Source organism: Cladophialophora yegresii, assembly GCF_000585515.1.
Source record: "Cladophialophora yegresii CBS 114405 chromosome Unknown aczIN-supercont1.1, whole genome shotgun sequence".
Taxonomy (NCBI): Eukaryota; Fungi; Ascomycota; class Eurotiomycetes; order Chaetothyriales; family Herpotrichiellaceae; genus Cladophialophora; species Cladophialophora yegresii.
In genome coordinates, this window is record NW_006913045.1 from 1,195,051 (window position 1) to 1,218,789 (window position 23,739).

The 23,739-nt window shown below is 55.6% G+C and overlaps 8 protein-coding genes across 8 annotated transcripts in view; 6 read left to right on the forward strand and 2 right to left on the reverse strand.

The window, feature by feature from the left end:
* Window positions 1-474, forward strand: part of A1O7_00433 (uncharacterized protein) — a gene marked incomplete at both ends in the record, with an annotated part of 1,535 nt that extends 1,061 nt beyond the window's left edge. Inside the window, one exon of the mRNA XM_007754474.1 lies at window positions 34-474. Coding sequence (XP_007752664.1) covers window positions 34-474 — 441 coding nt within the window. The remainder of the gene's footprint in view (window positions 1-33) is intronic.
* Window positions 475-1,786: 1,312 nt separating this feature from the next.
* On the forward strand, window positions 1,787-3,535 carry A1O7_00434 (uncharacterized protein; the record flags this gene model as incomplete). Its single annotated transcript, XM_007754475.1, has 1 exon — window positions 1,787-3,535. One exon carries the CDS (start codon window positions 1,787-1,789, stop codon window positions 3,533-3,535), a length of 1,749 nt encoding a protein of 582 aa, XP_007752665.1.
* Window positions 3,536-4,251: 716 nt separating this feature from the next.
* On the reverse strand, window positions 4,252-5,918 carry A1O7_00435 (uncharacterized protein; the record flags this gene model as incomplete). Its single annotated transcript, XM_007754476.1, has 2 exons — window positions 4,252-5,455; window positions 5,512-5,918. 2 exons carry the CDS (start codon window positions 5,916-5,918, stop codon window positions 4,252-4,254), a joined length of 1,611 nt encoding a protein of 536 aa, XP_007752666.1.
* Window positions 5,919-6,377: 459 nt separating this feature from the next.
* Window positions 6,378-8,317, forward strand: A1O7_00436 (uncharacterized protein; the record flags this gene model as incomplete). The annotated part of the gene is made up of 2 exons (XM_007754477.1): window positions 6,378-7,836; window positions 7,881-8,317. The coding sequence occupies 2 exons, from the start codon at window positions 6,378-6,380 to the stop codon at window positions 8,315-8,317; spliced, it is 1,896 nt and encodes a 631-aa protein (XP_007752667.1).
* Window positions 8,318-8,844: 527 nt separating this feature from the next.
* Window positions 8,845-10,508, forward strand: A1O7_00437 (uncharacterized protein; the record flags this gene model as incomplete). The annotated part of the gene is made up of 3 exons (XM_007754478.1): window positions 8,845-8,995; window positions 9,046-9,607; window positions 9,659-10,508. The coding sequence occupies 3 exons, from the start codon at window positions 8,845-8,847 to the stop codon at window positions 10,506-10,508; spliced, it is 1,563 nt and encodes a 520-aa protein (XP_007752668.1).
* Window positions 10,509-10,990: 482 nt separating this feature from the next.
* A1O7_00438 (uncharacterized protein) lies at window positions 10,991-15,071 on the forward strand (the record flags this gene model as incomplete). The annotated part of the gene is made up of 2 exons (XM_007754479.1): window positions 10,991-14,003; window positions 14,053-15,071. 2 exons carry the CDS (start codon window positions 10,991-10,993, stop codon window positions 15,069-15,071), a joined length of 4,032 nt encoding a protein of 1,343 aa, XP_007752669.1.
* Window positions 15,072-15,624: 553 nt separating this feature from the next.
* On the reverse strand, window positions 15,625-17,442 carry A1O7_00439 (uncharacterized protein; the record flags this gene model as incomplete). The annotated part of the gene is made up of 1 exon (XM_007754480.1): window positions 15,625-17,442. The coding sequence occupies one exon, from the start codon at window positions 17,440-17,442 to the stop codon at window positions 15,625-15,627; it is 1,818 nt and encodes a 605-aa protein (XP_007752670.1).
* An 839-nt stretch (window positions 17,443-18,281) lies between these two features.
* Window positions 18,282-23,294, forward strand: A1O7_00440 (uncharacterized protein; the record flags this gene model as incomplete). The annotated part of the gene is made up of 1 exon (XM_007754481.1): window positions 18,282-23,294. The coding sequence occupies one exon, from the start codon at window positions 18,282-18,284 to the stop codon at window positions 23,292-23,294; it is 5,013 nt and encodes a 1,670-aa protein (XP_007752671.1).
* Between the last annotated feature and the right edge of the window lie 445 nt (window positions 23,295-23,739).

The following is a 23,739-nucleotide window of genomic DNA, read 5'->3' on the forward strand; positions in this document are numbered from 1 at the left end:
ACTGGTGCTGTGACGGTGCTCTCAGACGGCCAGCCTCAGGCTCCCACCGGTGCCCCAGCGACCCCTGTGACGGTGCTCTCGGATGGCCAGCCCCAGGCACCCACAGGTGCCGTGACGGTGCTTTCAGACGGCCAGCCTCAGGCACCTACTGGTGCTGTGACGGTGCTCTCAGACGGCCAGCCTCAGGCTCCCACCGGTGCCCCAGCGACCCCTGTGACGGTGCTCTCGGATGGCCAACCGCAGGCACCCACTGGCGCCCCAGCGACCCAGTTGAGCGATGGCCAACCACAAATTCCGACGGCAACCCCCGTGACGGTGATGTCGGATGGTCAGCCCCAGGCACCAACAGGTGTGGCCCCTGCCTCTACCAGCTCCGTCGCCCCAGCAGCGTATACTGGCGCTGCCCACCGACCGGAATTTGCTGGAAGCCTTGCAGCTGTGGCTGGTATTGCCGGCCTCGTTGTGCTGCTTTGAGCGCTGAGTCGTCTCCTATGATCTTCCCCTCCTAGCCTTTGTCGACCTCGGAAAGACCAACTCTCATCCCCTCTCTCGAACATCAACATCGCGCTGGACATTATTTTGCATTTTGCACTTGTCGTTGGGCAAGGTTGCATAGCAGTGCATTGACGGGCAAGGATGGAATAGCTCACGGAAATGTGGGCTCACATCAGATGCTTAGCGTTGACCAGTTTGTCGAAATCGGTGCAAAAGCTCTGCTTTCTTCAACGCCATCTGTACCTCAGGCCTATTGCATTTGAGAGGGCTACATGCTGCCAGTATCCGACTTGGCAAGCAAGGACATAATTTTAATACCACTTTCCTACCCTTTGCAAACCTTCCTGAACCTATAGTACTGCAAGCCTTTGAAGTAGCTGCGCCGAATCGGTCGCACAATCAAGTACAGGGCCCCCTCTCAGCCTCTCAAAGAAGAAGGTCACTATGAGTATAGCTGAAGTCCTGGAAAATCGACGGACTGGCTGGCGAGTGGGTTTTGAGGTTTACCACATCCACAACGGCATTCCTATTTCGTCAAGCAATAAAGTTGAATTATCTTTTATCAATTGCTGGCAGAAGCCCGAAGAACAATATTGTCACAATCTACTATGTTCGGCGAACTCTTTTCCTGAGTCGTCTGGAAATCAACTCGTGGCCTTTCCAGAACGTGGAGGAAAGCTACTCGGCACAGCAGGGTAAGGAACCGACAAGAATACAGCACAGCGATGTGAAAACCATAAGGCTCCCGGCGAAGACCTGCTCGCTTTTGACTGCCAAACTACAAGTTTGAACCCGCTCTCTTATTGAACTTGATGTAACCTGCCTCACTGTGTTCGTTTGCGTCCACTCTGAGCTTACATCTCCACTGACCCTCAGAGCACGCACTTCTTCCCGTCCTCTACTTTCGACGTACTCTTTCATGCAACGTTCTCTGAAAGGTCTAGAGGGGAAGCTGATAGTGAGATGAGATTTGCACGACCTAATGCAGTACATATGTAGTGCCCTTGTCGCGTCTACCTTCCATAACAGTATTCTAAGGCATTTGTGAGTCACCGTTACATGTACAGCTGTGAAGTGCAAACGAGATATACATACGGAATACGGTCATGCACCGTTCCAGGCGGCTCTCGAAGAGATTCGATCAACGCGAAGGTAAGAGCAAAGACTGATGGGATCATCTTCTTCCAGTGCGCGACGAGACATGTGATAGATCTCTCCCCCAAAGCCGAAGAAGCATCCAAACACCGTCTTGAATACTCTACGTGCTTCCAGTCACAATACAGCACGCGCAATGGACCGGCAAACAGGCCTTGACGACGTGATACAGACATTGCAACAGATCATATCCTCGCCAGACCTCGCCATCTCTCACCAGTTTTCAAGTCGACGCGGAGAGAATTTCCCAGTCTTGCCACGAGATGTGCCGAAACCACCGTCCTCCAACATCGCACAGCCACTCGCGTCCTCAGCTGCGAGCAATGAGTTATTCGACCAACAACATGAACGTCAAGACGCCCTCCTTTCACGGCTGGGCGCGCACCTCACCACGGCGGTCCTGCCTCACCTCAACCTCTCCTCCCTCTCTCCGAACTATTACGGCTTCGTGACGGGCGGGGCCACACCCGCCGCGCTACTAGGCGACTTCCTGGCCTCGATCTACGACCAGAATGTCCAGGTCCACCTGCCCCAGGAGACTCTAGCCACGAGCCTAGAAGTCGTGGCTCTGAACATGCTCGTCCAGCTCTTCCGGCTGCCGGAGTCAACCTGGGCGGTCGGCGGACCCGACACCGCTGGAGGTGGCACGTTCACCACGGGCGCAACAGCGAGTAACGTCCTCGGACTCGCTCTTGGGCGGGAGCACGTCCTTCGGCACAAGCTCAGGAGTCTTGCTGGGCACGATGCCGACGCTCAATCAGCCGCTAGCTATCGCGACACGTCGACCGGAGAACAAGGCGTATTCGATCTCATGCAGAGGGCCGGCGTGGCCAAAATCCAAGTCCTCAGCACGCTGCCTCACTCCAGCATAGCCAAAGCAGCGAGCATAGTCGGCATCGGGCGGCGGAACGTCATCTCCATCTCCGCAGAGGGCGACCCTCTAGAGATCGACGTGGCGAGACTGGAGCAAGAAGCCACAAAGCCCAATGCCCTAAACATTCTGGCCATCTCCGCCGGCGAGGTCAACACGGGCCGCTTCGCCACCAGTTCGGCCTCTCAATGGAGGCAGATCCGCCGCATCTGCGACGCGCACGGTATCTGGGTACACGTGGACGGCGCGTTTGGGCTGTTTGGCCGGCTGCTCTTGCCTGAAGCTGACACTGACAGTCACGCTGGCACAGAGACCCCCGCAGAGGCTTCTGAATACACCAGCATCACCCGCGGCGTGCAGGGTCTCGAGCTCGCCGACTCCATCACAGGCGACTGCCACAAGCTGCTCAACGTGCCCTACGACTGCGGCGTGTTTTTCACCAGGCATAAGTCCTTGTTGGAACACGTCTTCCAGAACGGCAACGCCGCGTACCTGACCGGCGGGGCCGCCCCCCGTGGTGGCGACAATGACGACGCCATCCAAAGCCCCTTGAACATCGGGATCGAGAACTCGCGCCGCTTCCGCGCCCTGCCCGTCTACGCCACCCTCGCGGCGTACGGCCGCCAAGGATACGAGGCCATGCTAAAGCGGCAGATCGGCCTCGCGCGACGGGTCACTCGCTGGCTCTTGAGGGATGAGAAGAAGAGGTTCGAGGTGCTCCCCTCGGCCACAGGGGCAGGTGAATCGGAAGCCGAGACCGTGGCGAGGACGTTCATTGTCGTCTTGTTCCGTGTAAGGGGCGACAATGACGAGGCAACACGCACGTTCGTCAAGCGCGTCAACATGACCGGGAAGATATATCTCACGGGCACGGTGTGGGAGGGCCGAGCTGCCGCGCGGATTGCGATGAGTAATTGGCAGGTCGATGTGGAGAGGGATGGGGCCCTGATTGAGGAAGTGTTGGATGAGGTGGCATCAGCGGTGGGAAATGTACAGCGAGAAGTATCATCATGACGATTAACCTAGGTAGGAATGCGTCCTGCGAAGTCGTGCCTCGACGTGCACAGTATGTAATTAATTAGCAAGCACCGCATACATGTCAAGACCACGATGCGAGACTACACAACAACAACAACTTAGACCATCATGCCGAGATAATGGAAAACCCGGACCGGAAATGGGTGTTGAAATGAGGTTGTCGGAAATGTATCGTGATGATCACCTAGGTACAGTAGGTACCTAGGCGCAGCTGGAACCGCGCCGGGAACCCGCCCTGGACTGTATTTGACTGCAATGCTGGCAACACATACTCCGTAGATAGACTCTATATCAGCCAGTCGAGACAGCCGAGTACACGGGAGAACCTGTGAAGAGACCGTCCTCAGGAGCCTTGGTCGATACTACAGTAAGACGTGAAGTAGCACGCGTGTCAAGACTACGGCTCAACAACTTAGAGCCTCATGCGGAGATGACGAAAAGACGGGAAATGAGACAGAGAGAAAGACATGCACATCTGCTTGCGAGTAGAAGCCACAGGAATGGAACTTGAATTTACCGGCCTCCACATGGAAGGTCAACGGAAACCTTCCCGCAACAAACGCCAGTTGTATGCTTTCATAATACTGTACAGGTACATGGTGGAGCCGATGACAGGACATTGGCATCGGCGACTCCTTTCAACCTTCCTTCTATCTGTGTCAATATCCTGGGTTTGTGTGACAGCCACTCGATTAGGTGATCACTTCCTCCCGCATCCGTGTCTCGCCGCTCTCGTCGGGCTTGACCAGCTCCTCCTCGCCTGCTTGATCATCCACAAACTTGCGGTCACTGACGTGCTGGTTTGCCGCATCTTGTTCGGCCTGCTTCTCCGGCGTCCACGTGTAGTCGGCAAAGTTGGTCGTCTTCTGCTGGCCCGGCTCGTGCTTGTACGGACACTTCAGATTCGTACAGGGGTTGAACTTGCACGCCGTCTGCAGGTGGGTAAAGGCACAGTTGGGTGTCTTGCAGGCGGAGCCGAATCTGCAGAGCGGCATGCTCGGGTGTTTGAATGGGCAGTTCGGCTTCGTGCAGTTGGGGAAGAATTTGCAGAGTTCCTGGGCTTGGTAGGCCTTGACTTTGGCGGGCGAGGGATGCTTGGCCACGCACTTGGAGTTCTTGCAGGCGGGGCCGAAGGTGCACGTGTCGGACATGTCGACGATGGTGCCTTCCGGTGCTGCGGGCGATTGGTGGACATACGCGCAGTCGGGGTTGGTGCAGCGCAGGTTGAAATGGCACATGGTGGTCGAGGGATCCTGTGGTTTGCGCTCGGCGTCGCCGCCCGCTTCCTGACCTTCTGTCGTCGTCGCCATGTCGCCGGATGTCGACTGACCGTCACCTTCCATGGTGGTATCTCCGTCGTTCGTCTTCGTGGGGGACTTGAGATGGCCATTTTGTCCTGCAATGCCTCCCCTGCCTCGCCCCCTGCCACCCCCTCGACCACGACCGGGTTCGATTCTATCAAACAGGGACCGACCCTGGCCGTTCTGCTGTTGGCCTTGTGGAAACCCGTTGCCGCCCGCTCCGGGCATCATGCCAGTGAACTGAGCCAGCATACGCGTCTGTTGTTCCATCATGGCCATAAATTCCATCTGCTGTTGAGGTGTCATCTGCATCATTCCCGGACCTTGCTGTGCGCCGTTCATCATCATGGCATTCTGCATGCCTGGAGGCCCAGTCATGTTCATCCCATTCAACGCCTTCTGCATGCCGGGTCGCATTTCGCGGTTCTGACCACCACGCGGTCCTTTGGGCGCTCCGCGTACGTTGCCGTGCGTGTTTATGCGGTCGTTCCCTCGAACTCGGTGGAGGGCTGAATCGGCGGATTTGTTGGTCGCGCCTCCTCGACCGCCTCGTCCGGCAGCACGGCCGCCGTGTAAGCCTTTGGGTCCTCGAGGTCTACAAGAACAAGTCAGTATATGTGCGACATTCACAGCATGTAGGGGAGGACTTACGCGTTCTCGGGCGCGTTATCAACCATGTCCATATCATACGCGGCAGGTATTGCCGAGGTTGCATTGTCGGCAGGGTCTGAAGATGCTGCCCCTTGCGCGCCGAATTGTGCGGGCTGTTCGGTCGATTGTGACGTGCCTGTTGGCGCGGCGGCCGAGCCACCGGATAACGTGTTGACTTGTTCGAACAGCCACTGCGCAAACTCGGTGGTGCCTTTCGCATCCTGTAATAACTCGCCCGCGAGCTCTGATGCGATCTGATCCTGGGTCTTTCCATTGGCCAACATAAGGACGATGTACTCTGCTAATGACGTGTCGTCATCCTGTGTCCAGCCTTCCTCGATGATCTTGGAGTGTACGGCACTGCTCAGCGCCTCCGCCAACGGCGTCTCAAGGGCAATGGTCGACATTCTGTCGAAAGAGTCGCAGGGGTGAAGGATGATAGGTGCAGGAAGAACGGCGGGATTCGCCTCGCTAGGAGAGGCAAGCTGGAGATGTCGCGCCTTTGTTATGTGCGGAACAATGGCGGTAGCTGCTTTTGTCGTCCCTGGTCGAGCGACGGATGGGGACAATTTGGCGCTCCGAAGAGGTACCTTGCTCGTCTGATAGTGAACAACACGCAAAATCTGTCGTTTGATGTCGGCGTGGGATTTGATATCAGGTGTTGGCGGGTGTTTGTAGAAGTTGCGAGAGGCAAGGCAAGCCATTGCCAATTTGCAATCTGCTAGGTCACGTGATTGATACTGGGGCCTCTGCTTAGTCAACTCGGCATCCACACAAATTGACTCGCACTTCACTTCGGCTTGACTCCAATCTCAGTCTTGTATCTCTGGGATGTTTCGTGTGTGGCGGTAGCGCTCTACGCCAAGATGCTTTTGCGAATGCTACTCGGCGTCATATCGATCTCCGCCCCATCAGCTCTGGCAGTATGGCCTCAACCGGCCGAGATAGAGACTGGCAACCACGTCTTATGGCTAGACACCGCGTTGCAAGCCACCCTCCGGTGCGACAATGGAGAGGATCAATTTCATGACCAGAACTATCTTATCTACAAGAACCACTTGGCACAGATTCTCGATTGGATGTCTCTCCATGCCCAAGGGTTCATGGACACGGTGCAATCTACCTTCACAGACAAGAGCAGGAATGGTGAGGTTGATTTCTCTGAGAGCTCCATTGTCGAGGACGCAGTTCGTGACACCCTTAGTGCCATCCACGGCTCCAGGTTTGTGCCCTGGAAGTTACACAAACGAAACACAACTTTTGAGCCTGATCAAAGCGCCCCTCGCCAGTATATCTCGCGACTGCAAATTCAACAGCGCAATTGCCCACCACCAGAGAGGTTTCGGCCCTCTAGCTTCTTCGACGGGGACGAATCGTACGAGATCCTCCTCAACAACGGTACAGCTTTCATCACGTCCAACAGTAGCATCGGTACCGTCAGGGGCCTTCAAACGTTCCAGCAGCTTTTCTTCGCGCATTCGGCCTTGTCGGGTATCTACACTCCCTTTGTGCCCGTGAAAATCGCTGATCGACCGAAATGGCGCCATCGAGGTCTGAGTATTGATATTGCTAGGAACCCCTTTGAACCACAAGATCTGTTGCGCACGATTGACGGGATGGCAATGGCTAAAATGAGCAGGTTGCACGTCCACGCAACGGATTCTCAAAGCTGGCCGATCGAAATCTCCTCTCTTCCAGAGCTCGCGCAGAAAGGTGCATATCACCCAAGCCTGGTTTGGACCGCCAGAAGCCTTCGCGAAGTCCAAATGTACGGTGCTTCGAAAGGGGTTTCGGTGTACCTCGAGATTGACGTGCCGGGCCACACGGCCTCGATTGCGCACGCTTATCCGGACTTGATTGCGGCGTTCAATGAGCTAGATTGGTCAACATTCGCTGCTGAGCCATTGAGCGGGCAGCTCAAGCTCAACCTCACCGATGTTGACACGTTCATCTCCACCCTGCTCCATGACATTCTGCCCCGAACAGGACAATACACCTCCCTATACCATGTTGGTGGCGATGAAGTTAATCTCGCGGCGTACACACTGGACGAGACTGTGAGAAGCGATAATCCGGAAGTGCTGCAACCTCTTTTGCAGCGTTTCATTGATCACGTCGTGGGTACCAGCATTCAATTTGGCCTTCGGCCGGTTGTGTGGGAGGAGATGCTCCTCGATTGGAACTTGACGCTACCGTCTGCCGGACACGAAAACCCGACAGCCCAGACACTGGTGCAGGTGTGGCGCAACAGTGAGCGCATCGAAGAAGTCCTCCAACGGGGCCACCGCGCAATATTCGGCGATTATCATCATTGGTATTTAGACTGTAGGCATGGAGCCCTTGCCGTAAAACGTTGCTTACTCTGATAGGTGGATACGGCGTCTTTCTTGACCCATACGCGACCGGCAAGTCACCCCCTGGCGTCCCGTACAACACCTCAGGGGGCTTCTCCAGTCGGTTGAAGAAACCTTTTCTCGATTACTGCGCTCCATTTCATAACTGGCGTCATATGTACACCTACGACCCTTTGGCGGGTATCGCCAGAGGTCTTCAGGAGGGCGTTGAAGGAGGTGAAGTTCTGATGTGGAGCGAACAGACCGACTCTCAAGACCTAGATCCGAAGCTGTGGCCCAGAGTCGCAGCCGCCGCGGAAGTGTTGTGGTCGGGGGTGAGAGACGAATCGATGCTTGAAGCGGCGACGAGCAGGTTGGGCGAGTGGAGAGAAAGAGCGGTAGTCGACCTCGGGATCCGGTCGACGCCGGTGACCATGACCTGGTGCTTGATGGAAGGGGGTTGCAACTTGTAGCTGATATTTCCTTGATGGCTGAGATGAAACGTTGGAGAGGGGCTTGGCATAGGTGGAAGCACAGGGCCCTAGCAGAGAACCGGAAATGGGCCGCCCTTGCGAGAAAGCCGCCCCCACCACATGCATGCTAGGCACCGCCGTTGGAGCGGAGCGCCGCAGATACGACCGTATTTCGTATTCTTGGAGGGATGGTCCGCATCGCAACCGAGGAAGCGAGCGATCAGTCCATCCTTTTAACCTCACTTGGGCATATCTGAGCTTTGCGGGGAACTCGAGGCAATGGGTTGGCGCTGCCTTCTAATACCACCACAGTGAACTCTCTGCGATTTTCGCATGTCCAGCGGTGTACGGAGTGCCCAGTACCACATTCCCCATGATCTAATCCCTGTGCTGTGTCGGTCTCAGACAGCCGCGCGTCAGACGAACCCGTCCAGAGCTATATCTTCGATCACTTTCAGGGCTGACCTCTGCTACAGTTACGCATATCGATATAGTTCTTAGTCTACCTGCGGTTCCATGCGATAAATATGTTCCTTCAACTTCGATTGTGGCAATGGTTTGGGCTTGCGGCGTTGGCAGCCTACGTCGCCTCTGTCTACATCCGACGATACATGAAATGGCGAAAGGTCCAGGCTCTGGGAGGAGAGTCTCCACGAGTCACGACACGATTCTTCTTTGGTAGGCTCGTTTCTGTTTGATTGTCGCCGAGTACTGATGTCCAAGCACAGGCCTTGACTTTCCGGTGCACTCGACACTGGCGATCGTCAGAAATGAGGCCCTGGAATTCTGGGAATGGATCTTTGCGCACACCGGCACGGACGCCAAGGGAACGGCTGCTTATACCGCCGAGCTCCACATCCTCGAAGATATTCGTGTCTTGTTCACCGCGGATCCAGAGAACACCAAAGCCCTGTTGACCACTCAATTCCAAGACTTCGGCAAGGGCGAAGAGTTCCATCGAGAATGGACTGACTTCCTGGGTGACAGCATCTTCACGACCGATGGCCAGCAGTGGCACAATTCTCGCCAACTGATCCGACCCATGTTTGTACGGGAGAAAGTCGCCGACCTGCCCTTGATTGAGACCCACGTGCGCAAGTTGATCTCGCTGATGGGATCGGGTGACGGGGGTGCGGTCATGTTGAACAAACTGTTTTTCAGATTCAGCTTGGACGCTTCGACTCACTTCCTCTTCGGGCACAGTGTTGGCAGCTTGGAAGTGGAACAGTCGGAGTTCGCTGCTGCGTTCGACGAGGTCCAGAGAGTGCAGTCACTCGAAGGCCGACTTGGGTGAGTCCGGATTGCAATATCGAGCTGAGCACCAACCTGACATTATCTCAGGCCTCTCAAACGCTTCTACAGCAAGAAATCGTTTTATGCCGGCTTGAAGACAATGGAGCGCTTCATTCAACCATTCATTACCGAGGCCCTGTCCATGTCGCCGCAAGAGTTGGACTCGAAGCTTTCGCGGTCCGACACTTTCATCCACGCCCTGGCCCGGTACACGAGAGATCCCAAGGTCATGCGCGATCAGCTCACAGCTCTGTTGCTGGCGGGACGAGATACGACTGCAGGGACGCTGTCCTGGCTCTTTCTGGAGCTGGCCAAAAATCCCCGAGCGGTCGAGAAGCTCCGGATAGAGCTCAAAGAGTTCCTGGGAGATGACGGCCGACCGCCGACTTACCAGGAGATCAAAGACATGAAGTATCTGACGCATACGATCAACGAGACGCTGCGCCTGTACCCAGTTGTGCCCTTCAACGTCCGATCGGCACTGACCGATACTTCCTTGCCTCGGGGTGGGGGCAAAGACGGAAATTCTCCAGTTGGCTGTCCGAAGGGCACCGTCATAGGTTACAGCACTCTGATGATGCAGCGGAGGAGAGACCTGTACCCGCCGGTCTCACCGTCGTTCCCATATGACCCACTGGAATGGTGGCCAGAGCGGTGGGAGACTTGGACCCCGAAGGCGTGGAACTTCATACCCTTCAACGGCGGACCCAGAATCTGCATTGGACAGCGATTTGCTATGGTGGAGATGGGATATACGATTGTCAGGATCTTGCAGGAGTTTGATCAGATCGTGGACTACGGAAGCAAACGCATCCTCCACGCAGAGATTATTTTGACGCCAGCAGAGGGAGTCAAGGTTGGGTTTATCAAGAACCGAAAAGAGAGCGTGAAGGTATAAATAAGAAGACTTTGACATTTTGATTATGTGTAGCCCATTGGCTCACCGCGCAACGTGCAGGGTGTCAGGCCCCGTGGCACGTCAGGCTGCCACTCGCTTGACTCCTCGACTCGCTTGTCTGCCTGTCACGTGTCCAGGCTCGGAACAACACCTTTTCCGACGCCGGCTTCGTCGCGGTACCCCACAAGTGGAAAGTCGGAAAGTCGAGTCCAGAAGAATCTCGAGTTGCGACGACTTTCTCCCGCCCTCGACTGCGTGCCCCTGTCACCTACTTGTCACCACCTGTTATTCTTGCGTACTGTGTAGGCTCCTCTCGGATTGACAGCTGTACCGTTCACTTTCCCCTCAGAACTATAATTGTACGGATTGTTTTATGAGCCTCGTACTCTAGCCTCTCAGACGGTCTCGGTCTCCTGCCCTGCGCTTTCGGTTCCTCTCCAAACGGTCCACTCGAGGCTTCCCCGAAGCCAACAACATCAGCCATGGCGACAGCTTCTGTCGACGCTGTTACCGATGGCGGCTCCAGCACCACCAAGACTCCCGCCCAGCTGATGCAAGAACAGCACGAGGCTGCCGAAGCACACCGCCGCAGCGTGACGGTTGAAGATGTCCCTGATGAAGACGACATCCAACACCCTCCTCCGCCCCACCACCATGTCGAAGAGACGGATGCTTCCAAAACTGAGGGCAGTGGCAGTGTTCCACTGTCCGAGAAGGCGGCAGGCAAGCAGAAGGCGTCCGACAAACCCCCTGTCCTCGACACACAGTCCGAGGAGGCTTTCCCAGCTCTGGGAGCTGCCACGAAATCCGCTGCGGCTACCTCTGCGCGCCCCATCTCGTATGCCAATCTCTCGGCAAAGGGTGCGGGTGCCAATGGCTCCCCTGCCTTGGGATCTCGTCCAACCTCCTCCGGTGCTCCCACCCCGACCTCGACCCCTGGCGCTCGGACCCCCGTCCCCAACCCTGCGGCTCGTGCCGGCGTCCTGCTGCCCGGAAGAGCTCGAGATTCATTCGAGATCGACAACGCTGATCTTGACAAGACCAAGTCCCTCCCACGAGTCTTTGCCGACGTCAAGAAGAAGTTCAACGTCACCGTCGCTACAAAATCGGCTAACTTCGGCAGAGGGACCGAATTCATCGCTGAAGGTCCCAAGAACCGAGTCACGGAAGCTTTGATGTATGTTTCAAAGGAACTCACCCTGGAGAAACAAGTCAGGTTGGAGATCCCGTCTACCGTTTCAGCTCAGGTCATCGGACGAGGTGGCGCAAACATCAAGAAACTCGAGACCCAGTTCAATGTCCGCATCCGGATTGATCGCGACACAAAGCCGGTTGCTAACCCAGACGACGTCAAGACCGATGTGGTGGAGATCCGGGGCAATGCTGCCCAGGTCCGTCAAGTCTATGAGCAAATCTCCAACCAGGTCAAGTCGCTACAGCCGAAGGTCGACCTCCCTGTTCGCGGGATTCCACCCGAGTTCTATCCCTTCATCGCTGGACGCCACGCCGATCGCTTGCAACAGATGGAACGTGAGCGCGACCTGCGCATAAACGTGCCCCGATATCACACCTGGCATCAGCAACCTCCGCCGCGACCCGCCCAGGCTGGTCAGAGACCCGTCTTCGTCCCCCATGGAGACGACCACATTGTCGTTTCCGGTGATCAAGCTGCGGCATTGGAGGCGCGTCTGATGATCGAGCAACTAGCTGGAGAGTTGCAGAAGGAGCTGCTGCTTGAAGAACTGGTCGGCGAGCAGATCTTGCACCCATACATCGTTGGTGAGCGTGGAATGGATCCACTTCAATTCTTGGAGCAGACTGGGTGCGCCGTGGTTTTACCCCCATCTCATCATGAGACCGAGGACTATCACATCATCGGCCCCAGAGATCGGCTCGAAGCTGGTCGGAACCTTGCTGAACAATTGATGTCTCAGAAGTACAACCGTGCCGTTGACCTGCAGAAGCACTTTCATGATGCCCCTCAAGGCCCTGAACGCCACTCGAGGGCCCTTGCCCAGTATCTGCAACAGAAAGCCATCGAGCGAGAGTTCATGAACTCACATGGCGCCGAGATCATCTTCCCCCAAGGGAACAACGCATCTTCCAGCTGGAATGTCATTACCAACGACCAGAAGAATGCGACCAGCGCAGGCAATGAGCTCCGGAAGATCGCTCAAGCCTTTCCCTCTTCCAGAATCGGGCTTGTGGAAGTTGACCCCTTCTTCCATCCTCATCTAGAACGGATGCACTCGTCGAATTTGAGGGAAAATCTCGGTGTCCATTTGATTGTGCCCGAGGATGGCTCCGAGCCTGTTATACTCGTCTACGAAGGCCCTTCGCAGGATGAAAACTTTTCTATTCCTCGGACCAAGCCCAGCCAGGACGACGTTGCCACGTTCGAGAAGGCCCTCCAAGAGGCACAAGCCGCACTCCTCAGCAATATTCCTCACCAAGGCATTTCTGTCCAGGACATTCATGTCCCCAAGAAGTTCCAGGACAAAGTTAAGCGATTCGTCAACAACGAGCCGAAACCAGCTCCCCCACAGTCTTTCCCGGTGCAAGTTGATTTCGGCGCCAGAGGTGGTGCCCGACAATCGAACGGCGTCTCGCGTGGCTCACCTTCGGAAAGAGTCTACCTCAGGGGTCCGAGCGAGGCAGATATTGCGGAGTTGCGGCGGAAGATTGAAGAGTTCTTGCAAGAAGCGGAGCAGGATGAGAAGGAACGTGGATACACCACCAGCTTTGCATTCCCTGCGCAGTACAACAAGAACCTCATTGGAAAGCAAGGAACAAACATCAAGGCTCTACGCGAAAAGCACGATGTCGAGATTGACACCCGTGAGGATGGCAAAATCACCATTAAAGGACCACAAAAGAAGGCGGAGGCATGCAAAGCCGAGATTCAACGACTGGGCAAGCAATGGGAGGACGAAGTCAACTTTGCAATCAAGATTGACCCCAAGTACCATGGCATGCTCGTGGGCAGGAGCGGGGAGAACCTGCAGAAGATCCAGAACAAGGTCGACAACGCCGTGCGGATTGATTTCCCGAAGGCGGCAAAAATCAGTGATGACGCCTCCGTCGCTGACAACGCCAGCGAGGTTGGTGCGAGCCGAGGCCAGCCTCATGACGAGGTTAGAATCAGAGGCCCGCGAGCAAAGGCCGAGAAGGTCCGCGATGAACTGCTAAGTCTCCACCAATACCTCGTGGACAACTCTCACACCGCGAATGTGTCGGTGGCGCAAGGCCAAATCGCTTCCCTGATTGGCAGACGCGGTCAGGAAATGGAGAAGCTTCGAGCTGATACCGGTGCTCAGATTGACATTCCAAAAGCTGACGGCTCTGATCGTGTGACGATTCAGATCAAGGGTACTAAGCAGCAAGTCGAGAAGGCCCGACAAGAACTACAGAAGCGATCGAAGGCGTTTGATGACGTTGTCACGCGTGTTTTGAAGGTCGACAGAAAGCACCACCGTGCTTTGATCGGGTCTGGCGGTACGTCCCCTTTCCTCTTGTTATCATGCACTAATATTGACTTTTGAAGGTGCCAACATCCAAAGCATTGTCTCGAACGCTGGTGGTACCGGTACCAGTGCTGAACACGTTCGGTTCCCTCGTCAAGGCGAAGAGTCTGATGACCTTACCATCAAAGGTACTGCTGATGTGGTTGAAAAGATTCTGGCTGCCATCCAGAGCTTCGTGGACGAGAGAGAAAAACAGATCACCGAGACCGTTGACGTCCCGGTTAGCCAGCACCGTGAGCTAATCGGACCCAATGGCAGCACACGCAAGAAGCTGGAAGAACAATTCGGCGTGACCCTCAATGTCCCGCGTCAAGGAAGTGGTCAGACTGGTGTGAAGATTGCTGGTCGCGCAGAGAATGTCGCAAAGGCCAAGGAGCACATTCAGGGATTGACCTCGAAGCCCACAGGCGAGACGATCATGATCCCGCGCGCCTTGCACCACACCATTTCTCGTAACGGCGCCCTCTTCCGGGAGCTGGCACGGGACGGCATCCGCGTTGATCACAACGGACAGAAGCCACCTCCCAAACCTGCGACAAACCGTGGCCCAAGGGCACGGACGACCAATGGCGATATGCCACTCATTACTGATCAACCCGGCGACGAGCAGTCGTACTCGTGGGAAATTGTCTCTAACCAAGACGAGTTGAAGAACGATGCAGGCAAGATTCCTTGGGTCATCCTCGCCGGGAAAGATGCTTCAGACGACGCCGTTGCCAAGACCAAAGAGAAGATCCAGTCGATGCTCGAGAAAGCTTCTGAGCCCCAACACACGGGCTACCTCATTCTCCCCGATCCCCGACTACACCGGCACATCATCGGACAGGGTGGTTCTACCATCAACTCCATCCGTCGACAGTCAGGGTGCGACATCCAAGTTCCCAACCGAAACTCTGGCAAGGGCGAGGAAGGAGAGGCCATTACCATCGTCGGCGAGAGAGAAGGCGTCGAGTCAGCTCGTGACCTGATTTTGGACGCCATCAAGAATGCTAATTCGGGTCGGGACTCTCCAAGAGGAGGTGCCGGTGGTCGTGCTTAGGAGGCGCGGCAAACCACCGCCTCTGGCTGGAACTCTCGCTACGGTGGGGAACACGTTGGATGGTAGGTCTCGCGCGCAAAAGCATTGTGTAAAAACATACAGACCGAAAAGGATAAAAGCGCAATTGGTTGTCTCTGAAGGCGGGCTTGGAGCGTGACAAGCGAACGCGGAGGAAAAGTACATTTCGATACTCTTTAGCTAGAAATTACTGAATCAAAGACTTGCTATCAGTAGAGCAATTCGGCTTGTCCACATGTCGTCAAGTTCTCCAGCGGTGTGACGTTCTCGCGAAGACGAGGGAAGGAGGCGGTACGCCTCGCGCGAGGAGAGACACAGGCAAACGCAGCAGTCCAGTTTCCAAGTTCTGCCGCGGGAGGCGTGGAGATGAAGTATGTAACAAAGCTCATCAGCACTTCGCACACAGTGCACCTTATCTACAGTCCGCCGTCTGAATTACTGTACTCCAGAGGGGAGTACGGAGTACATCTCTAATGAAACACAGACCCAGCCACTCCGCATGCATGCATATATTGATATCCACCAAGTCTAACTCTCAAAAGACCGCACCGCCAATCAGAAAGATCCTCTCCTCCTCTCTCTGCACCCACTGCACGACCTTGTTGGCGCTCGAAGACAAGGCATTTCTCGACGCGGTCGGCCCCGCCACGCAGTACAGCTCGAACATGGGCGTGACCCACGCGAGGGCCGTCGCGGAGGCGCCGACGCTATGGTAGACCTTCACGCCGGCGTGTTTCGTGTGCACGCCGGCGTGCAGGTTGTGGTAAAGCGACATGAGGCGCCTGCGCTGCTTGAGGGTCTCAAAGTTGGGCGAGAACGAGGGCATGAAGAACTGGACGTTGCCCTTGGACTTGTACAGGAAGTGCCGCAGGACGGTGCCGGCGATGATGTCCGTCGGGGGGGGGCGGCCGGCCTGCACGGCCGCGTGGATGATGTGCATGCTCTTGTTGCGGCGGAATTCGTGCACGAGGTACGTCTTCATGCTGTGCAGGTCCTCGAAGGCTTCCTTGTTGGCGCTGAGCAGGATGATCGCCACGGAGTCTTCCTGGGCGATGCGTTCGTCTTGGGCCATTTCGCGCACGTTCTCGCCGCCCGTGTCCAGGAAGCTGACGTACATGTAGAGGTAGCCTGTGTTGTTGAAGCCGGGGAGGCACACGGGGATCCACGAATCGCCGCCGCCGGCTTTGACGCCCTCGGCTTCGAAGAGCATGTTGAAGATCAGTTGCAGGTCGCTCGGGTGGAGGGAGTGCTTCTTGGGGCGGATCACGCTGACGAGTCGGCCACCCGCGACCACGAGACCGTACAGCAGATCGTCCACGCGGGCTTTGATCATCGTGCTGTTGATGATGTTGCGGTGGGACTTGCGGATCTTCAGGCACTCGAGGGCGGAAAGTAGCGTGGAAGGCGAGCCTCGCGTGAAGCTGTCTGCTAGCGACGATAACAGGACTTCGGTGCCTTGCAAGGGACGTCTAAGGTCGCTGGAGGGGCGCACGGAGAAGATGTGCGTCAAGGTCGGTAGTGTCAACGTGGACAAAATCTGCATGTATAGAGCTTCGAGCTGGACCCGTACTTGGGCCTCGCTTTCCGGGAGACTCGTGATTCCCACGAGGAACAGGTTCGTCCGCGACAGGATAACGAACAGAACGCCGTCCGCTTGGAAGCTTCTGAGCTCGTCATCCGCTTCGGAGTAGGAAGAAATGATGGTCTGGATAATGCCCACATAGCTTGAAATTACTGCGTCGGAGCCGTGCCGTGTGTATATCGGCTTACCGGCAGCGGAGAGGATAATGAAATGTTTGCGCTTGGATTTCCAGAGGCTCTGTGCCACGTCTTCGCCGACGACGTTATCGTCCACTTCGTCGAATTCCTTGCCGAAGTCGACGTCGCCTTCGTCATGAATGCCATCATCGGAGTCGGCCTCGAACAATCCCTTGGAGCTGCCGACCGACGCAGAGAGGTGCTGTCCTTCATGTAGATCTCCGTCAAATATACTCTCCACTTCTTGCGTCGGGCGACCGAATTGTGCAAAGCTCCTGACGCTCGAGTTGTCTTCTCCGGCTTCACTCGTCCTGGTGCTTGTGACAGGGCGAATGGACGGGCTGGAGGGCGCGCGCGAAGGTGTCATGCGTAACTCTTTCGATCCGTCGGGCCTGTTGTAGGCATTGACATCTGTCATGGACAAGGCCGTTGTAGCCCCCGCAATGAGACCCCATGTAGGCGGACGAGAAGCATGGCTGGTCGATGGACGCTCGTGCATGAAACTCAGCCCGCTGGGTCGAGGAGGAAGTGGTGGGCGTTCGGTCTCAGAGGCCGACGACATGGACCTTCGATCGGGGCCCGCTGTAGTGTCCATTGTGACGGCGATGATACGGCAGGCGGTGTCTTGACTCAGTCGATGAGGGTCCGTTCTGGACAGATGTGATGCTGTCCAGGGGCGGATGATAGGGAATTAGCCTGCATCATAGGCGCTCTTTCCCAGGTTCCTATCGCTGGACGTCGCGTGCATGGTCGCGATGAAGCAGCCGTGGCATCGCTTGGATAGGTGAACGGAGCTTTCCTCCATGATGGCACGGCACGATAAGATGAGTGGACCTTGGTGTTTAATCACGTGGGACTCGTCCATAAAGTGCCGCTTTTAGGCCCACTCACTTAGATGAGTTGTACTCCGTACGGAGCAGCGATGAATGGAATGACCTCTGATACTCCCCTGCACAAGGTGTAATATAGCCACCACAGCACGCGAATGAGTCTTGCGAATGTTCGCGGTGTGTCCCGAGCACCAAATTGATCAGTCCTTGATCACTACGCAATACACGCATCCCATCTCCCTTACCGTGGAAGCCACCACGAGCGTAAAGCGGCCTCAGCCCGAGCCCAAAACGGCTTCTCATATTGGCTTGGCGGCTGCGTCGCCTCTGTTTGGCCCGAGGAGAACCACCGTGTCCTGGCTGGTGTCTTGGTGCTTGTACACTACGGCGACCTTCATCCCCGCTTAGCATAACGTCTTGAGAAGACTGAAAGCGCGCTGAGGTCAAAAGCAATCATGAGCCGTACTCTCCGGTAGCACCGTTGTTCACCGCTCGGTTGCGAATATCAGGCGAAAGTCTTGGTGGTCACCCAATTGATTCTCATGATCCCTTGACGGGCCATGTCAGCGGTCAAAAGCCTACACATCCCGCAAACCGTCGTGCGATGACCGACGCAAAGGCCGTACGTCGCTATAACGCCGGTGTCGAAAGAGCACTAGGCCTGTGGGATGCCACCAATGAGTGGGCTGACTACATTGCATTCCTCAGCCGCCTAGCGAAGGCGCTGCAGGCTTCTCCCACTGATGCCGAAGTCCCATTCAAGCCAACTCTCGCCAAATACCTTGCGCTATGCCTGAAGCCGTCCTTGCCGTCGGGCGTGCATCAGAAGGCGCTGGAAGTCTACAGTTTGGTCTTCACTCTGCTGGGGACCGAGCGACTGTCTCAGGACCTGCCAATCTGGCTTCCTGGAGTATTGCATACCCTTACGTTTGCTGCTTTGACCACGAGACCCTTGTTCCTCTCGCTTTACGATGATCACCTCCTCAAGCTCTCCAGTCGTGCATTGCGGCCGGCACTAAGGGCCATCATCTTGTCTCTGCTGCCAGGGATCGAGGAGGAGCATAGCGAAGATTTTGACCGAACCCTGAGCACCATCAACCGCGTACGACAGAGCTTTGCCGAAGATGGAACTGAAGAATTCTTCTGGCAGAGCCTGTTCCTGGCCTCCACCACAAGTACGTCGAAGCGACCAGGCGCCTTGGTCTACTTGACCCGGGAACTTCCCAGCTTAGGTTCAGCTGCGAGCCCATCGTCGGATGGCGACGTCAGCAGTGGGCGACAGGAGGCGATGCATGAGGCAATTTGGGCTGTGACGACTCCTGAACCTGGTTTACTCGTTCGCTGCTTCGCCACGGGACTCCAAGACGAGCAGCCCTTGGTGCAACGGGGCTTTCTCGACCTTCTGGTCTCACATCTGCCCCTTCATGCACCGGTGCTTCAGACCCTTGTCTCGCCTAATGATTTGGACATCCTTGTCGCCGCTGCCATGTCAGTAGTCTTGCGGAGAGACATGAGTCTCAATCGTCGACTGTGGACTTGGTTCCTTGGTAAGGAAGATAAGCGAGAAGGCTCAACAGACGTGGTAGCACAACCCACGGCCGAACCTACCACACCTACACAGCTCAAATCATATTCGAGGGCCTCGGGGCATGATTACTTTGCCACCTTCGGGCTCAATTCGGTCATTCGGAGCCTCGACAGAATGCTGCGTATAGTGACCTTGTCCCCGGTCGACAGGGCCCGGCCCTTCCGCATTATGCTCTCGTTGATGGATCGCTGGGTCATCGGAAAGCTGCCTGTGGAAGCCTTGTTTGTCCCGGCAATGCAGGACTTGCAGAGATATCAGGCGACTGCCCCTTCACAGTCCTCTTTTGACGAGGTCTACCGGAGTGCTAATGTCTTCTTTGCTGCCATCGAGCCTCAGCTGATCACTAGCCAGCTATTTCGGCTTCTCGTGCAGGGTGACTTGGAGCTCATTGAGTTCATTTTGGCGAATTTCAACCTCCAAGAAGAAGAAATGACCACCATACACTTGCCCATGTTCTGTTTAGCGATTTCAGAAACCCTACTTCGAGAAGAACATTCCGAGCTCCTGAGACGAGACCCAGCCCAGTCACTGCGCATAGCGAAACTGCTAGAGGTACTTACAAGCTTGTTACCTCCCCATACTGCCAGCAACCCTGCACCCTCGTCTGGAAGCATTGAAAAGGCGGGTTGGCTCCCAAGACTCAAGGGCTTATATGAGCATTCTTCATACGTCAAGAAGGCAATTTTCGAGACGATCCCGCCGGCCATGGCTGCTGAGATTTTACTTCGCAACATCGCGATAATTATCTTAGAGTGCCTGAGCCATCCAAACGACCAAGACTTGCTTGGGCCTCTGACAAATAGTTTTACCAAAGCCATGTCCAGGACTAGCAGTTTCGAGTCACTGCGCGAGCTCGGATTTGGCGAGCGACTACATCATCTACTCAAGGCTTCACGGCATGGCTCACGCCCCAAGTACGAGTCAACCAAGACGGTAGCGAGAATAGTGGACACGCTCCAAGCCTTTGGCCCTAGCGAGGAGACTTTGACCGAGACACATTTACTACAGCTCATCCCAGAGCTCGTCTCTCAGCTGTGGAGGCTGCTTCTGCCGTCTACACCCCAGTTCCATGTAGAAGCTGTGGAGCAGATATGGAACCTTCGGATGCTATCCCACGATTTGCTGCTTGTGGATAGCAAGATTGCGGAGCTCATGTGCGAAGACGATATTTCTGCAGCACGGTTAGAAGATCGAATGGCGCGATTTTCTAGTCTATGGGCGCATACTCGTTTTCCCGACATCACTATCGAACTCTTCTCGTCGGCGGAAGGTATTCAAGAGGATGAGGTCCCCTGGGCTACGCTACGGCAACCAGTCCTAGCCATTATCGACAGTGTCGACGCTTCTCAAGCCGGTGATCGGCGACGAATGTGGATAAACAACCTACCTTCAATCGGGCCCATCTTCAGAATCATATATGCAGAGTCATCCCGTTCTTTGGACAGCCAGACTTCCCTGCTCGGTCTGCACAGACTCCGAAAGGTCGTGGCTCTGGCAAAACAATCCGCTGCTCAGCGAAATGAATTTTTCGGAGAGGCAGGCTTTTCTGGCCTGGTGCTGGATATCTGCACAGAATATATTTCCTCGGGGCATTCCGCACAAGAGATCTTCACAACGACTCTCTCTATCCTATGCCTGATCTTAGAAGAAGTCGAAATACGTGGAGAGCACACCTTGATCCGTCTTTTGATGCAACTGTTGTCTCAGGTAGTGCAGGATAGCCCGGCCCAGGAAGAGATACTGGACGTGTTGCAGATTATATTCTCGAAACCGAACATTGGCAGTCCACCAGGCGACCTCATCCAGGTCCTGATCTCTGGCATTTCGTCTAGCGGTATCGACTCGACCATCGACAAATGGGTTACACTTCTGTGCAATACCATCCCGTTGTACTCGACCCAGAATCTCTTTGCAAACTTGCTCAGACTGACAGCTTGTTTCTGCGACCGGATCAAGGACTACTTCGCGCTAATGCGACGACTTTACGACAGACCTGAGGCCGCGGCCCAAATCAACGGGGCTAAGGCTACCGCGGCAGCAAAGCACCCCGAAAGGTCGATCAACAATCTACTTGCAGGACTTGAGTACGTCCTAGCCAGGGCGCATACACATCTGGTAGACCAGGTCTCCGGAGCCGACGAATCCAATCTTAGCGGTGCGGAGAAGACGCAGTTGCGATCGATTGCGAACAACCGATTGACGGTGATCCTCTGTATGCAGGATACAATCAGACTCTGTGGCCAGATCTGGGTTTGGCGAATATCGAAGAGGACGCTGAACAGCGCTTCTGTTGGCAAGTCATTTGCATACATCTCTTCACGGTTACGGACGCGAACTCGCCGGATCCTGGAGCATTTGACGGACGCCGAACCACAAGAATGCCTGGAGACCCTCATGGGGATGTGGGTTGATGCTACACGAAGAGACTCTGAACAGGACGTCACCTTGAATCTCATGCAAAGTCTCGATGGAGCACGGCCTAAGTTCATGATGCCTGCCACCTTTAATGCTGTTTACAATCGTACGAATCCTTCGGCTCTGGATCAGTCTCAGAAGTCAAGCTTGTCGGTGGACGTCAGTGCGCTGGAGCTGATGGCGTTCCTGATAGCATACACATCCGCCCTCGAGGATGACTTGCTAGAGGAGATTTGGACAGACTGCACGGCGTTCTTGCGGGAGGTCCTTGCAAATCCCATGCCACACCGCCAGATTCTGCTGAAGCTCTTAGAATTCGTGGCGGTCCTATGCCAGAAGATGGAGAATACCAATTTCGGAGAGGTGTTGAAGATGCGACGAGAATTAGGTGACCTATGTGCCAGGTTGTTCACGGCCATCTTCACAATCCGTCCCGCGGGGCTCGACTCGACGTCTCAGGCCATCCCGGAGCATATAAGTACCAAAGCAATGACAGATATGCGTCCAAGAAACCCGTTGGAAGCTGGCAGTGCTATCCAGGTCCTTTGCGAGGCGCTCCCGACCATCAGCAATGCCCTTGGAGATCATGACAGGCTGTCGGCGAACCTGTCGGGAATCGCAACCCATGTCGTTGGTCCGGCTCTGCGATCAAAACAGTTTCCGCAGACAGTCAGTATCAACCTCTTACAACTTGTCCTCCTCCTGGCCAAGTCCCAGCCGAACAACAAGATATGGAGGAAAGACGTCTCCGATGCGATGAATGACAACAAATTCTTCCAGTCACCGCCGACCCTGGCGGAGGCGGGTTGGCTGCCCGTCTTGAAACAGCTCTGGTTGACGGATAAGAGCTTGATGCCAGAGCTCGTGTCTAGGTTGAACCCCCCAACCACAGCAGGGATTATGTTCGGGGTGGGAGCCAATGCCGCTCGAACGGAAGCTGACAGGAAGACACAGCTGAACCTGCGGCGATTAGCTCTGCTGCTGTTGGCCGCCGATGTGGATGCTTTTGTGCCAGATTTGATCCAGATCGTCCGCCGAGTCGAAGAGCTATTAACGGCGACGTCGTCGTCCTCTCCGTCCTCTAGCACACGCGGAGACATCTATCTGGTCCTCCGGGCGATAACCCTGACGTTCACCCAAACACATCTCGTATCCATATGGCCGATCGTCGATGTCGAGCTTCGAGACCTGTTTACAAGCATGCAACAAACGGGCGAACCGACCTATACAAGCTTTTCGCAACTACAAGGAGCAAAACTACTGGATCTGCTCCTTCTCTTGAAGCCTGAAGAGTTCCAGTTGCACGAATGGCTGTTTGTGACGGACACGGTCGACGCGGTTTATCCGCCTCAGGACTTCAAGTCCACGGCGATTTCGGATCAAATGGTGAACAAGGGCAGCCGCGACATTGAGCTGCCGACGGCCCCTGAGAGAGAGGCCAGGAAACCGTGGCTGTGTACAGACATGACGAGGACCGCAGAAGATCCACAGACGCTGTTGCGGCCTTTCTTCCGGCAGTTGAGCATCCACGCTTTTGAAGATACATACAGCCTTCAAGCAGCAGACCTCGAGGCGTGCCGGAAGGACCTGCTGGCAGATTTGTTTCTAGACTAGCATCACGCAGAATAAGCCATCGAGGAATATATTGTCCTGTTCCGCACGCCCGTAGATGAGTTCTGGCCCTTTTGTCATGTGTTTGCCTAAGTGGTGAGTGAGTGGCGGCAATAGTGAGTGAACGCAGTGCCCCTCGGCCCCAAGAGTCCTCTGCCGTCAGGCCCCGGCAGTGCCCCAGGGGCCGAGGCGCCACTGGCCTCTGGTTACCTAAGAGTGAGTGGCGCCCATCGACCCCGTGGTGCCTATGGCGCCCGCATGTGGAGAAGATGCCCTCCGGCCCCGTCCGTGCTCCGTACTGTGTATGCTGCATCGCGATCACCCGAACGACGCTTCCACATGTTCTCGTGATCTTGCCATACGAACCTCACAAGCTCGACTTTTCTTGATATTCGTCCCAGACGCATCACCGAAAACTCTTCTTCCGCTGCACAACTCACACGCGAAC